Source organism: Ammospiza nelsoni, chromosome 1 (assembly GCF_027579445.1).
Source record: "Ammospiza nelsoni isolate bAmmNel1 chromosome 1, bAmmNel1.pri, whole genome shotgun sequence".
Taxonomy (NCBI): Eukaryota; Metazoa; Chordata; class Aves; order Passeriformes; family Passerellidae; genus Ammospiza; species Ammospiza nelsoni.
The window spans coordinates 105,030,642-105,042,934 of record NC_080633.1 but is presented as its reverse complement, the minus strand read 5'-3'; the positions used below and the strand labels follow the sequence as shown (position 1 = coordinate 105,042,934).

Below are 12,293 nucleotides of genomic sequence, written 5' to 3'. Positions count from 1 at the left end.
AAAGGAAAAGTTTCATGAGTTCCTTGGCTGAGTGAGGAAGGGGGAAAGGAAGAAAAAGCCTTCTTCATTGCTTTTTAGGAACTGAACTGTAGTCTTGTTCTCTGCAGGCTTGGGAAACTCTAGATAACTTCTGCCAGCACAAATAATGAAAACCCAATTACATGCTTCCATGAATGCAAACAGTGGCACAGGAAATTGTTTAACCCTTGAGAAGGTTAAAGCATAATTTCTTATGAGAGTGAAGTGCTATCCTCTTCCAGGCATCTACAGAGCATTAGAAGGGTTTCAAGCGAAACAGGACAGATTGAAGCAACATCTCATCTTTTTCCATTGCTATTTGTTGCCAGTGAAGTGTTCCTATGCATCTGTAATGGCACACATTTCTCTAGGGGACAGGAAGTTTTAGTGTATATTTCCAATGAAACAGTTCCTAAAAACCAGTGTGAATGCATCATTTTGACCTCAGCATTTAAAGCTTCTTTCCCTGCAGACTTGCAGAGTGAAGCTGTTGGGTGAGACTCCCAGATGAAATTTGCCTGTTTCAGCAGGTCGGGGCAAATGATGAGGTCAGCAGGCCTAGAGCAGAAGGAAGAGCCCTGCCCTGCTGCCGGCTGTGCCTGCAGTGAGAGCTAGGAAAGCCTGAGCAGCTGCTGTTGGCCATGGGAGGCCTTGGGAGCAGGGCTGGGGCTGGCCAGGCTCAGCAGGAGCAGCCTGCACTGTTCCCAAATCTCCACCCAAACTATTCTCCACCCAAAGATCGCTCTCTCCCTTTGCCTCCTTCCCACTGGTGGGAGCAGCCTGCCCTGGCCCAGCCTTGATGCTTTTGTTCAGTGTCACTTCAGTCCAAAAATCCAACTCATAAAAGAGCAGGAGCTGAGGATGATAGAAGGGCATCCCTGTGGTCCTGCTCTCGATGGGATGGCTTCACACGGGCAGGCCACTCAGTCAAGGTGATTGGGTTGGATTTTAACACCTAGGTGAAGCTGAACGCCCATTTCTCCCTCTGCCCAGTAAACACCTCGCCTTACAATTAAAGGCTTATTGTACATCCCTCGCTGAGGTAGCTCCAGCACCCTTCCCATGACAGTGGGTGAATGAGCCGTCATCGGGTCACGAAAGGAACACCACCACCTCACGGCACCGGTGTCAGGCAGGACCCCAGGGCTACCACAAAGCAGCAAACCAGCCTCAGACACCGGGAGCTCAGCGCGTCCGCACCACCTGAGGAGCCCGGTGTCCGCTTCCCCGCGGGTCGCGGGCCGCCCTCTGCCCCAGCCAGCCCGGCTCCCCGGCAGCGGGGGCTCTTCCCCAGCGGCCCGGCCTCTCCTCCCGTCAGCTTTCCAGGGGAAAATCTGGTACGGGAGCTGTCGGCTCGGGCAGGGGCCGGGGAGCGGGGGCTGCCCGAGGGGCCCCGGGCGCCACACGGGGCCGGGGGCTGCCGCAGGGCTCTGCCCGGCCGGGGGTGGCAGCGGGGCGGGGGCCGGGGCGGCCGAAGGGGAGCGGCGCCTTGGCCGGAGGGGGGTGCGGAGCCGCCGTGGAGGGCGGAAACGGGGTGGGGGGATTTGCGTCAGTGAGGGAGCTGAGAGCGGGCGGGACGGACGGAGGGACAGACGGACGGAGGGAGCCGGCGGAGAGGCACCGGCCCGCTGCGCTCGCCCGCCGCCGCTGCCCGTCGCCGCATGGAGCTGTGCCCGGGGCCCGCGCCGCCCTCGGGATGGGCTCTGCCGCTCCTCCTCGCCCTGGGCGCCGCCGGGCTCAGCCACGGCACCCCGCACCTGCCGTACTCGCGGCCGGGCTCCCGCAGCAAGTGAGTACCGCCCGCCCGGGGCGCGCTGGACCGGGCTGGCTGCGGAGCCCGGCAAGCCTGACCGACACTGTCCTTCTCCCCCAGGAACTGGTGCGCCTACATAGTGAACAAGAACGTGAGCTGCTCGGTGCTGGACGGGACGGAGAGCTACGTCCAGGCCCAGTACAAGTGCGCCTGGAACCAGTTCCCCTGCGAGCCCACCCTGGTGTAAGTAGCGCAGGGGGACACCTCGGCAGGGAGAGCGCTTTGCCGAGCTTTCCCCCATTGCCGAGCCCGGGGGAGCGCTGGGTGGTTCCCGGCACCCCGAAAGGCGCAGGGCTGTGGCAGGGGGTGCGGAGCGCCTCTGGTCTCCAGCGCATCCCGAACAAAGCGCTCGCTCGTTGCGGACATGGGGCTAATGCCGGAGCTAATTAGAGCCAGACCGAGCGGCTGCTCCGCGCTGCCGAGAGGGAGCTGCGCTGGCACACCTCGTCGGCTCGGAGCGGCGTGCGGGCGGGCGGGAAGCACGCGGGCTGCTTTCCACGGGCACCGGGAGCGCGCCTTGGCGCTGCCGGGAGCGCGCCGGGGCTGCGGGCGCACAGCCCCGCTCCAAACCGGTTTTGTTGCTGCTCCTCCGAGGCGCTGCATCGGCGCGTACAGGGAGAGCCAGGAACGCGAGCCAGCGCATTTACAGTCTGTGTGTCCTTGTAGTTATCCAGCAAGGGGAGCGGCCAGGGCAGATTTTATGGGGGGTAATATAAAACTGCTTGTTTGATTTTATTCTCTGTGCGTGTGAGCACGTGGAAATCTGTGGAACGGCCACCTACAGCAAGGTGTGCTACAGCAGGCATTAGGGAACTGATGGATCTCACCTGCTGGCTAATCACAGGGAAATCTCCTTTCCTCATTTTTCCACTTGAAAAGCAGTAATATTTACACATTTCTGTTTGAAAGCTCTAGGCAAATGCACTCTGTGAAACCATTTCAGCATCCCCAAGAAGCTGCTGGAAAAACACCCATAGATTATCATAGGTTTAGACTTGGGCTGAGGTGATGATCATGAGTATTTTACAATAAAGCTACAGTAACTAGATTTTATTTTGACATGAAACAGTGATGATGAGACAGATACTGCTAGATCCTGGGTACTGCTGAAATAGAACTTCAGACACCGATGACGCTGCCACCCTGGGGTCGGTGACAATAGGTGTTGGGCGTTTGGCATTCAAATGTGCTGCGTTCTGTTTGTTTGGGTTGTTATTTTTGTTTAAAATCCAGCTTTTCTCTATATAAACACTAGAATTGGAGGGGAAAAAACAAAGACAGCAGACAGCTGAGACAGCTGTCTTGTGTAACTTCCCTTGTTTCCCTTTGGAGTCTTGAACTGGCCATTTTGGACTTCTGACTGAGTTTGTGGATGTGTAATGGGGTGTGCCCTCTATCCCGAGAAGTCTGTGTAGTGGAGCTACAGAGGCATGAGGAGGGGTTGAAACTGAGCTCTTTAAACACATAAATCACCAAGCATTAAGATAAGGAATTTCAGAGGCGGTAAAATAGGACTTCCATGGACTATCTGCTAGCAGATAGTGAAGAAAGTGTGAAGGCATTGCTTCTAGCTCAGGAAATTCCTGCACCGAGAGTGTGAGATTATTGGCAGGAGTGACAAGGGGAAGCCCAGCTTGAGCAGGGGGCTGGACTGCATGACCTCCCGAAGTCCCATCCCTTCCATATTTCTCTGTGGTTCTCTGAAATGGCATTGTCTGTCCTTGTGCTTCTAAACATCTGGAGTTGGCTGCTGTCAGAGAGAGAATGTGGGGCTGAACAGACATTTGGTCTCACCAGATGTGTCCAGTCTCGTGGGGTTTTTTGTTCTTTTGAGAATGGAATTAGATGCTTATCATAAGGCTTTGTTTCCTCTGACTTTCTTTGGTGAACATCACTGTTATTTTCTTCATAACCATAATGGCAACTGCAAAACAATTCCTTGTTCTTAACATAAAATATTCCTTACTATTACCATAAAATATTTTTCTTCTGTCATAGCACCAGCTGATTATTACCAAGAGAAGGTGGAATATCAACATCTTGAAATTTTGTGTTCAAAACTGTTTATAGGTTGTCATTTTATTTTTGTGTCTGTTACATATACACTGTCAGTGGCAGAGTAAGAAAGGTGCTAAACCAAAAAGTTTGAAATACCTCAAATCCTGCAAATTCCTAACTTGATTCCTGTGAAAAATATTGTTTAATTCAGAAGGAGTAGCTTCCTGAATAACAAAATGTGTTTATATATGTTTGCTAGCTAATGTTCACAAAAATAGGAAAGAGCTGTAAAACAACAAAGAAATGACTGTGAGGACTTTGTGGAAATTATTCTCTTTTTTTTTCTCCTTTATACACTTGAACAGAGAACTTGACATGAGCTAAATAGCAGATATTCATGGGAATAAAGTGCAGCCCCTGTGTAGTCTCCTCTCGATACCCATGGTTTATCTAAGAGCTCATTCAGCTGCAGACAGTGGGCACAGTGAGATCCAAACCAAACAAAGAATTCCTTAACTGTATCATGGATGTGTGTGTTTTATTAGTACTTAAGTACTATCAGGTCTATTTTCTAATCTACTGTTGGTTTATATTAGTTTAAGACTAGATTTAAAGAGCCCATCTAGTGTGGTCTGGGTTATGCATAGCAGTTACTTAGATTGCAGTGTACAGGGGAGCATTTCACTGCCTTAAACTTGCAGTGTTCTCCTGCATTCCATGTGTTCTTCACAGACAAGGGAGTGAGTTGCAGATATGGATTATAGTCAGCCCTGATTTCTCTTTGAATTTTTTTTTTTTTTTTAAATAGAGAGATCTGGTGATTAAACCTAAAATCATATGCATGCATGAACCCATTTAATCTACCCTTTGGGCTCATTAAAATATAATTTGTCTGAAGACAAAAGCCCTAAAGCCCCCTGTTGGAATGACTACACTTCCATGATTGTTAACTGTAAATTCACTTTGGCTGCAGGGTGTATTTCCTGAAAGGTTAAGCTGAAATTCAGGAAATTATTACACTTCATTGTTTAACTGTTTTATAGGTACTTGGGCTCAATAGTGCATTTCCTTGCTGAAAAGTTGGTGAATACTTTGGCTGATTAAGGTGTCAGGGATGAATGTGAGTTGAAGTGTGGCTGCTCAAGAGATAGGAAGAGAGAAAGCAGAAAGAAAGAGCAGAAATGCCCTTTGAAGTATGCTCCCTTTGAAGTGTGAGAGGCTTCTGATTTATTTTTGTTAAAACTGTGACTAGTGAAAGAAAGAGATACTTTGTTATTAGTGGGTCACTGGGCTGAAAGGTACAAAAATATTAGTGTTTATACTCACTAGAAAGAGCTTGGATGTTTTGAAATTTAATATTGCTTCATAAATAATTGACCCCTCACTGCTTCTTTTGTCATGAATTTCCATTCTTAGCTTTCTTATGAATGGTTTGGTAACTTAATTAGCAATAACAGCAATTTATAACTAGTAGTATTATCTATTTCTAAAAGAAAAAAACATGTTGCCTTTATGGTTGGATCCTACACACTCTTTAGGGTTGTGGCTTGTTTGGGACAATTCTGTATTGTCACTGTAGCTGGTTCAGGGTGGGATGCTGTCATAGCAGTTGGTTGTTTTGCCCCTTGTTCTGTAGTGTGTGGGTACACCTGGCTGTACCAGGGGTGCACTGGGTTATGGCTCAGCACTTTTGGGAAAAGCTGCTTCCACTGGTAAGGTTTTGATTTTAAAGTCTGAAGTGAACTGAAGTTGCTGAAGGTTTTCTGGGACGTTTTCTGGGTTTGTGTCTTTGCTACAGAACTGCAAACAGGATTTCCCCCTACAAGGTCATAAAAAAAAATTATCTTGGTAAGAACCTCTGGAGGTCATGCAATCCCCTCATAGCCCCCAGCTAATACCAGAACCAGCTTCAAACTTAGATAAGGTTGCTCAGGGGCTTGAAGAAAGGATGTTTTATCAGATCTCCTAATTCATGTACCAGCCCCCATTAATTTTGCTTAAGTGAGTAAAGATATTTGTGTGCTCAGGTCAGGTCATCTGTCTTTAGCTTGTGAGGAGTGAATTTCATGATTTAGTGTAAGCTTCTCATCTTAACACTAATGATACATGTATACTAAGCAAGCCCATTATTTCATTTAGAAAATGACACAGAAAATGATGAATGAAGCAATAGGTAAATTAGCAAGACTCTTCAAATCTCTCACTGAGCAATATTTTCCAACTTCTTGTCATTTTATCATAAATAAGCCCAGTGCCAAACTAATCACAATTTTATTCATGGCCCAGAAGATTCAAAGCACATGACTGAAATGACTTTTGAGAATGTTACTAAAAGTTTTCTGCATTCACAAACATCAGAACAAATTACTGCTTATGAGCAAAACACTGCTTTTAATCAGCAATATTTTGCATTTATTAACAATATATTAGAGGTTAAAAGTGGAAATTTGATAACTGAAAAACCTTATATGAGACATCCAGTTCAAGTTGAATGGCTTCATCCATCTGGCAACCCCAGAACGACCTGGGTGGAGCACATCAGCCCCAGTCTAGGAACATATAGGAAATCCCCATGTAGTTTTCAACCTTCCAACAGTCCCAGTGTGTGGTTTTTTCTGAGAGTGGTCTGTTGCTAGAAATCAAGCATGCAGATCAGTGTCAGAGTGCTCAGCACCAGGCAGGAGCAAACCTCAGATATACAAGTCAGCACAGATTGAGCCACTGGCTTCCAGCAATACATATCTTGTAAAAAAAAATCTTTCAGGATGCACAAAAAACTTGAAAGAAAAGCAAGAGCTGTTTAATGTTTCCCGTTCAAGTATCTATAAAGGTCTTCAGCACTTTCTTTCCAACTTTGTGTATTTTGTATGAAGCAGAATTTCTTTGTACAGGCTCCAGCTAGCTGACTACATAGGGAGGTTAGCCTAGGGGTTTGTGCATTGAAAACAGTAAGGAAACTTAAAAAACTTTGGTCTCCTGGAGTGCTTGTTTGAAAATCTTTGAGATCCTGCTGGGTGTGGTAAGTTTTCCTGGCTGTCTCCCCAAGCCTGAAATTGTGCATCTCTGTCTCCACACACTGAACGCAGCAGAGTCTTTCTTCTCTGTGAACTGGACAGGGAATTTTCATTTCACACATCATTTGAGTTTGTTGCAATAATGTAAAAAAAAAAAAAATCCCATGCTGCTCCTCACTTCCCATTAATGTGATAACTCAAAGTTTCATGCTTTTCTGGTTTGAGAAATGTGTGACCTGGAGGTCTGGGGCCTCTTCTGTTAAGCACCAAACTGTTGCCAAAGCAATAAATTTTTATTTGCAGGGAGCTGCTGAGCCATTTAAGTGTATTTCATCATAAATCACCCAAATAATCAAGGAACATTTTGTACCATTAGGCAGTGGGCAGTGCCACTTTTACACGTTGGGGATATTATGACTCCCATCTGACTTCATTCTGCATTTGCATCTCATCTTTCCTTTCCCTTCTGATTCACTTTTAACTTGGTGTCTTGAAAAGTAACAGTTCTCAAAACAATGCTCCATTTTATTCTCAAAGTTGGGGTCCCATTAATCCCCCAGGTTAGCTCTTGTCTTCCTGAAAGTATTGGTTATTTGTTTCATCTGGGTGTATTTTCAAATAATCTCTCAGCTCTTTCTAGAGCATTCTAGAAAACAGCTTATTTCATGGGCAGAGAAGCAGAAGAGATACTGTTGGAGCTCAGTTTTTCAGGCAGCTTTATCAGCAGCAGTGCTCTGCATCCTCATTTCATCTCTCCCCTCGTGTAAGGTGAGAAACTTGGTCCCTGCTGCTGGGAGAGGCAGGTGCTGATGTTGTAAACATATAACCTGTGCAGAGTTGTTCCTGTTCTGTCACTGAGCACATCACACTGCCACTCTACAAAATTTCCCTGGAATCCTTTTAAAAGGGCTGTCTTTTCAGGGTTCTCCTGTCCCATTCTGTTTAAGTGGGATTTTAATAGTTCAGTGTTGATCTGTTACCATGTGTATGACTGGCCTTTCAACGTTGTTAATCCCAAGAATGAAGCTGTGCTTTGAGGTTTGCCACAGGCTGTCTCTGGCTCTGAGTTACTGAAATGCATTCTGTGTCCTTCTTTTGCTCTCATAAGAAGAGGATGCCTACCTAGTGATAATTTATGAACATTAAGAGTATTGACATTTTAAACTTCTGTGCGTTTCCTACTGGACTTTAGTGGTCAGCTTTTTGAAAATAAAATCCTTGGCAGCCAAGAGAGAGTTAGATAGGTAGGTATTTATGTATGTGTGTGTGAGGATATATGTTCAACAAGAAGAAATCACTAGTATGAGACATGGGGTCGTATTTCAGACCTTGGTTCTTTCTTCCCACAAAAAAACATTTATCTCCCAAGAGAGAAAATTGTAGTTTGAATCTCATCTTTTTTTTGATAGAAGAATTCCAGCTGAGTGGCATAAAATCCATTGTATAAGTAGTGAACAATGGCACTTTTGGAGAGTTTCAAATGAAACCATGTGGTGTTGCCTGAGAATAATTGAATGTTGTTGTCTTCTACCAGTTCCTGTAATCTTCTGTCCTTCTTACTGAAGAAAACACAAACTCTGCAGTAAAATTCAGCCAGATTCTCTCAGATGCATTGAAACAGTGTTCAGTGTTGAAGACAACTAAGTACCAGAGCCCAGGCTGTTGTGAGCTGACTGGGGCTGCTTCTTCCCTGGTACCACTGATGAGATGATAGTTTTACTTAGGGATAGACAAATGCAACTTTTTCCTTCCTTGCATGAAGGAGTAATACAATCACCTGTGCCAGGTCTCTGCCCACTTAGCAATTTCTTCCAGATGGAAGGCCATCTTCTCCCTTCGTGCTTAGCATGAAGCCACCAAGTAAAAATAACCAATGGAAAAAAGTACTGAGTCTCTAAATGCTCATTCCTGTTTTTTGAAACATTCAGTAAAATTACAGTGCCTTCATAGTCAGATACTAAAGCACTCTTTGCAGTGACCTGGATGGGTGGTTTCTTGGGTGTGTACACAGCAGGTAATGGTGTTCCTGTGGATGCAGAGTGCTTTCACTCATTCCCTTGCTTTTCTTTAGTTTCTTCCCTGTTAATCCTCTCAGTCAGTAGCAGTTTTTTCTTCAGGATTTAGCTCAGTACAGATCTGGTACAAATGTTGGCCATGCTATACATGACTGCAAAATTTATTAAGAACTCCCTTGTGGGCCTGTGCAAGCCTGGAGAAGCTGAATCTCCACGGTCATGTGCACCAGTGATGCTTGTCATAACTTAATATTTTCCACAGGAGTGCCTCAAAACTTTGTTTCACCCAGCACAAAAAAATTTAAAACACTCTCTTTTTGCTTTTCGTTATATATATTTTATTTTGATTATTATGTTATCCAAAGACCTTTGAGGAACTTCAGTCTAGATGTCTGTGAGTGGGCCAGGCACTGGACTAGTGTCTAAGGTCAGTGGCATTTTTCTCAAGATGTAATTGCCCAGACTCCAATGCCTGTAAAGACATTTACTGATCTACTTTATATAAATTCTTGAAAGGAAAAATGCCAGGTAAAGGAAAAATAGCAGTGTAAAGATAAGTCTTGTTAAGTCCATCTGAAGAAGCAGCTTAGTGTCTCTAATACCAGATCAAAATGGGAAATTATTTTGGGGTGCAACAGGATTCTTTTTAAATAGACTTTTGCTCCATTGTATTATTGGGATTTATTACAGCTTTGATGGCTGCTGTCACTCAACGTTTAGACTGCTGTAGGTTTATCTGTTTGCATCAAAACATCTTCTTGCTGCTTGCTATAAATGCCTTAGGATAAATTCTTGGGAGAGACACATTTTTTTCAAATTAAACTCATCTGTGGGCTGAAACACAAGCTAGCTTCTGGTGCTACTGCATAGTGACAAGGTCATCAAAGAACAAAAAACAAAGGTGGGATTTGATTCACCATGACCCACACTGTCTGCCCTGTATGCAGAGGGGTGAATCTGAGTGTGGGAGCTTAGACATGCAGTGATGGTGACACAGGTGCAAGTCAGGGGTGTCCAGCACAGTCTGTAGGTAACAGGGTGTAAATGGTGACTTTAGGGTGAGATGCAGCCCTGTTTTGACTCTGCTGGCTATGTGGACTACTGCTGTTGGCCTTCATGGAAATACAGACAACTGAAACCTGTCCTTACCTACACACGAGGCACCTGAAATGCAGGTGAGTGCTGAAACTCACTGTGACAGACAACTGCTCAAACCTACAAAGATTTTGGTGGAAGTAGGATTTCTGCCACCATTTGTAGGGAATATAAATAGGCCTGCACGTTTGGGAAGCAGGAAGCGTGGATCAACTGGTTCTAGTTCAGCCTTTGTGTAGTATAAACAGCCAATAAAGTTACCTTCTATTTTCAGCAGAAGTATTTTCAGCCTACAAAATAAAAAATGTTTAGTCAAAATATGATTGCATTTAATTGCATCTTCTAGGTAGTGTTTTTGGATGGTGTCTATATGCCAGTTCTGTGCTCCCCTTGCAATATATTGGAGATTCGGATGCCTGGGACTATATAACTATAGTATAACTGTATAAATACAATTACCAGATGATGCAATTTACAAAGAATGTGTCTACATGCAATAAAAATGTTAAATAGTGTAGATTTGATATCTTCTATTTTATAAAGACGGAAATTTGCAGGCTGCTGAAGTCATGGGACTTGTTCCAAACACTACAGAATTTTGGACCAACCTTGAAGCTGTGTGCTCAGAGTAAACATTTTGTACACTGCTTATGTAGAAACATGCTGATTCTGTGGTCCCTTCCTCGCAGTGAGGAGGTGGTGGCACTTATCTCATTGCATTTCCCAAAAGGTTGAATGTTAATATCCAGTTACAGAGCTGAGCCATATGTTTTCCCACCAATTTTGTGCAAATGTTTCTGATTTGTTTTATCGCTATTAGGTGACATTCCAAATATCAGTGTTAACTGTTTCCTTCTGTGGTTTAGCACCGTGAGAATACCATAGCTCATTCCCCAGTGAAAATGTCCAGCATTTGCAGCAAACATGGATTTTTAATTAAGCATTTTCCTATGGAAGTACTGCTGTCTCAAAGAGGAATATTTGAGTGCTGTTGTCACCCTGTACACCTTCATTTCAGCTGTGAAACACTTAAGATAATAAAAGTGGAGGTTTGTATTAACATTCTGGGGGTGTTTTCTCATTTGATCAGCATGTTGAGTTCATGGTGAAGGTAGTAGGCGTGGGTAGTTACAAGCCTGTTGTGGAAAAACTCCTAAAAAACAGCTGTTCTTATATTCTCTGTTGCAATGAAAGATTAGAGACAGTGGATATTAACCTTTATTCATGCCTTATAAAATAATTATTTCAGTATTTAGCTCAATTCATCAAGAGATTATGACCGTCATCTTGGACTTGAAGTCCACAGGAGAATGGAAGGACTAGGCACAGTAAATGTTGGTGTGTTATATGCAACTTCTAGCCACATAAGAAATTGCTATTTTTAAAGAATACTTGTAAAAGTAATTATGTGTATTAACACTTATTTGAATAGCAAAAATCCAAGTCAACCAGAGGAAGATTTGATGTTTTACTGGTTTTGAATTCCATTGCAGCATATAAAAGCGTAAAAGTGGAGCCTCAATTTTTAAGATACTTAGGAAACTTTTGTGGACCCTTTTGACAAAATTGCCTCACTAGATAACTCTGTCACCATTCACACCTGCCAGATAAACCATGTGGAACTTGATGTTACATTCCAGCCATGTCTCTTTATCCAGCTTTATAGAGAAGGAACATTTTGTCTGGCTGGCTACCTTGAGTACATTTTGTGTGTTCTGTATGTTTGTGATTGTGTATTTTAAGTTTGCTGTGACTATGAGTGAGTAATTGGATTCAGAATACTGCAGATTTAAATGAAGACATGTCTAATTTGTATGTTGTGATAGTTCCCAGTCTTGTGTCTTTCACATGCATAGAATCACAAATTAGGGATGTGGTCCCTAAGAGAAACTTACGGTTTGTTTTGTTAGAATTGTAACCAACAACATAATTTTGTTCGGTGCTATATCCTAGCAAAATCCTGTAAGTCTCCAGCTCCTCCACTGAAATTCACTGAGTGAGCAAAGTTCTGCCTTTAAAAAGCATTTGTATGATTGGGAAATCCCTGGGGCTGGATGCGTGCTGGTGGCTGTCGTTTGTCAGTGCAGCTGGACGGTGCTGTCACAGTGACGCCGTTCCTTGCAACTTGCACAGCAGTTGTGCTTGAAGAATGTCATTGGTACAGAAGTTGTAGCTGTGAAACTGTGATTTTTAAGAAATTTTGGTATGACTGTATTCAAATTAGAGAAGTGCTAGTGTAAGTTCCTGTTTCCTAGCCTCACATGTCTAGTATTCCTGGAGGAAATGGGAGTAGCTGTGTGATTCATTCTGCTGGAATGGCAGTATAGAGAAGAAGTTCTT

At 44.1% G+C, this 12,293-nt stretch overlaps 1 protein-coding gene across 1 annotated transcript in view; it reads left to right on the top strand.

Annotated features, from left to right (window-relative positions):
- Positions 1–1,583: 1,583 nt before the first annotated feature.
- The window catches only part of EMILIN2 (elastin microfibril interfacer 2), a 36,112-nt gene continuing 25,402 nt past the window's right edge, over positions 1,584–12,293 (top strand). Inside the window, exons 1-2 of the mRNA XM_059470064.1 lie at positions 1,584–1,807; positions 1,892–2,014. Of these exons, the coding sequence (XP_059326047.1) occupies positions 1,680–1,807; positions 1,892–2,014 (251 nt within the window). The 5' untranslated portion in view covers positions 1,584–1,679. The remainder of the gene's footprint in view (positions 1,808–1,891; positions 2,015–12,293) is intronic.